The sequence below is a fragment of the Gekko japonicus genome, unplaced genomic scaffold (assembly GCF_001447785.1).
Source record: "Gekko japonicus isolate JY-2015 unplaced genomic scaffold, Gekko_japonicus_V1.1 scaffold8716, whole genome shotgun sequence".
Lineage (NCBI taxonomy): Eukaryota > Metazoa > Chordata > Lepidosauria > Squamata > Gekkonidae > Gekko > Gekko japonicus.
Genome location: NW_015170544.1, coordinates 1 through 3,376, shown reverse-complemented (window position 1 = coordinate 3,376; position 3,376 = coordinate 1). Strand labels below are relative to the sequence as shown.

The following is a 3,376-nucleotide window of genomic DNA, read 5'->3' as shown; positions in this document are numbered from 1 at the left end:
TCCCCCCCAGCCCCCCGCAAAGTTTCAAGAGGTTTTTTGCCATTGACTTCAATGGCCCCATTGGTTATAATGGACCCGAATTTTTTCGGGATTCCCGAATTTTTTCGGGATTTTTTTTTCGGGATTCGGAAAAACGCATAGGAAGCCATTTCGGTATTGCAAAAGCCGAAAAATGTTATTTTCGGCTTTTTTTCGGTTCGGGATCCCGAAATGCACATCCCTAGTTTGAAGCGCCTGCCTTAAGTAGATGTTAAAATTAGGATGGGCTCTTTATCTTAGGTGTCCTCGTTCTCGATAAAGATCCTCTATTACCTTGAGGGTTCGCCCGGCTCTCTAGGCCAGCCGCATGGTCCAAAAATGGCTGCCTGCTCCCAGCCTCAGGGAAGAGGTCCAGCTCAGCATCACCCCAAGGAGAAGAGAGGCCTCCTTCCCCTTGCAAGGCGGTTTTAATAAGCCTGTGTCTCCTGCCCCTTGACCCTGGACAGCCCAGGTCAGGGCGTCTTTTCCTGTGGTCTCCAGGGAGCCCCTTCCTGTAACCTGTCTAGCAAAAAGTCCTCCAAGCCCCCTATTTCTTGCCTCAAAGGGTGTGTGTGTGAGACCATCCTATTAACTCTGCTGCCAGAGCTATTAGCATATATATCAAGGTCATTTGGAGCTGCGGTGGCTCAAGTGGTTAAGGCGCTGAACTGCAGGCTGTGGAAGGTCAGTCGTTTGACAGTTCGAGACCCGAGTGTGCCGCATGACGGAGTGAGCTCCCATCTCGAGTCCCAGCTCCTGCCAACCTAGCCGTTTGAAAGCAAGAAATTGCAAGTAGATAAATAGGTACCACTTCGTTGGGAAGGGAACAGCGTTCCGTGCGCCTTGGTGTTGAGTCATGCCGGCCCCATGACCACGGAAACGTCTTCGGACAGCGCTGGCTCTTCGGCTTTGAAACGGAGATGAGCACCGGAACCCTAGAGTCGGATTCGACTGGCTTTCGAGCAAGGGAAGCTTCACCTTTACCTAAGCATTTGGAATGACTTCCCTCTTCCTGTTTGTTCTAAGCCCAGAGAAAAAAATAATGGTTAAAAGTACAGTGGAGCCCTGCTTGTTGCTAACCTGCCTGGAGACAAGGCATTTCTCCACAGTTGCCATATACCCTCCATGAATCTGTCTGATCTCTTTTTAAAGCCATCTATGCAAAAAAAAACACAAAACCCCACACCAGTGTTCCCTCTAAGCTGAGTTGGCGTGAGCTGGCTCAGAGCTTTTTTAGCCTCCAGCTCACACATTTTTGTCTCGCCTCAGGCAGGATGGCTACAGAGCCAACTAATTTATGCAGCAGCCAAACCGCTCACTCACAACTTTCATGCCAGTAGCTCACAAAGTAGGATTTTTGCTCAAAAGACTCCACAGCTTAGAGGGAGCATTGCCCCCCATTTACTGTGGCCCTAGACTCCTGAAGTTTTTGTCCATGTAGTTGTTGTGATCCCCAGCATAACCTTTTTGGGAGGTCACATGGGACTCTTCCTCTCTTCGTCGACGGTGGGAAATGTGACTGTATCCCCCCCCCAAGCCATTTTCAGTAGGTCGCATTCTCTATACGAACCTTCTTCCCTTTGCCATTGAATTCTGTTTTCCCATCTCTGCGCTTTCCAGGTTGCGGTTTGTAACTTGGCTTCCATAGCCCTGAATATGTATGTCACCCCAGAGCACACTTACGACTTCAAGAAGCTGGCGGAGGTCACCGGGGTCATCGTCCGAAATCTGAATAAGATCATTGATATCAATTACTACCCTGTGCCGGAGGTAGGAAGAAGGGGCTTCGGGACTGGTGGGTGTTGGGGGAAGTGTATAGCAATCGTAAGAATAAGTGAAGTCAGTGTTGGATCAGGCCAACGGCCCGTCCAGTCTAACACTCTGTGTCACACAGTGGCCCAAAACCCAGGGGCCATCAGGAGGTCCAGCAGTGGGGACAGGACACTAGGAGCCCTCCCACTGTTCCACCCCCAAGCACCAAGAAGACAGAGCATCACTTGCCCCAGAGTCCCTATCTATACCTTGTGGCTAATAGCCACTGATGGACCTCTGCTCCATATGTTTATCCAATTCCCTCTTGAACCCACCCATGCTTATAGCTGCCACCACTTCCTGTGGCAGTGAATTCCATGTGTTAATCACTCTTTGGGTGAAGAAGTACTTCCTTTTATCCATTCTAACCCGACCGCTCAGCAATTTCATGGAGTGCCCACGAGTTCTTGTATTGTGAGAAAGGGAGAAAAGTACTTCTATCTCTACCTGCTCTATCCCATGCATAATCTCATAAATTCATTAAGAGGGTTGATTGAGCTTCGGCAAATGAGATTTGTTCAACATCTTAGCTAGCCTCACTTAGCACCTAGAGGTCTAGGAGTCCTTCACTGTCTTGCTTGCTCCTGAGAGCCAGTTTGTGGTTAAGTGGTTAAGTGCACAGACTCTAATCTGGAAGAACCAGGTTTGATTCCCTACTTCTCCACATGCAGCCAGCTGGGTGACCTTGGGCAAAGCTGTAGCTCTGATAAGAGCTGTTCTTGGAAAAAAAGAGCAGTTTCTGTCAGAGCTCTCTCAGCCCCACCTACCTCACGGGGTGTCTGTTGTGGGGAGGGGAAGAGAAAGGAGTTTGTGAGCCGCTCTGAGACTCCCTTGGGTAGTGAAGGGCGGGGTATAAACCCAATCTCTTCTTCCCCAAGAACTGAATTGGCTCTTTGCATTAAACTGAACACATGAAGCTGCCTTCTACTGAATCAGAGCCGTGGTCCTTCAGGGTCAGTATTGTCTACTCAGACTGGCAGTGGCTCTCCAGGATTTCCAGTAAAGGTCTTTCATATCACCTGCTACCTGGTCAGGTCAGATCATAATTTTATTGCAGTCGCTAGACCAGTCATATACATATAATGATTTTTTTATACCTGGTCCTTTTAACTGGAGATGCCTGGGATTGAACCTGCCATCTCTCGTTAAAAGGATCAGGCGGTCCGTGGGAGACCTGGGTGGCTCACTGGTAGAGCATCTGCTTGACACGCAGAAGGTCCCAGGTTCGCTTTCCGACATCTCCAATTTAAAAGGGCCAGGCATTAGGTGATGTGAAAGACCTCCCGCCTGAGACCCCGGAGAGAGAGCCGCTGCCCGTCTGAGTAGACCTTGGTGACCTTGGTGGACCAAGGCTCTGATCCAGGATAAGGCTGCTGCATGTATTCACGTGACAAACTGGGGACTGGATCGAGTGTTGTGTGAAGAATCCAGGATTACTTCCTGTGCTGTTCTTAGCTGAGTACCAATTCAAAGGCTAGCAAAGCAGGAATTTGGGCCCAGATAAATGAGAATTAAAGGTAAAGGAGCTGCGGTGGCTCAGGTGGTT

The 3,376-nt window shown here is 49.4% G+C and overlaps 1 protein-coding gene across 1 annotated transcript in view; it reads left to right on the top strand.

Moving 5' to 3' along the window:
• Positions 1-1,788, top strand: part of LOC107116442 (ribonucleoside-diphosphate reductase large subunit-like) — a gene marked incomplete at both ends in the record, with an annotated part of 6,541 nt that extends 4,753 nt beyond the window's left edge. Inside the window, one exon of the mRNA XM_015418333.1 lies at positions 1,639-1,788. Coding sequence (XP_015273819.1) covers positions 1,639-1,788 — 150 coding nt within the window. The remainder of the gene's footprint in view (positions 1-1,638) is intronic.
• Between the last annotated feature and the right edge of the window lie 1,588 nt (positions 1,789-3,376).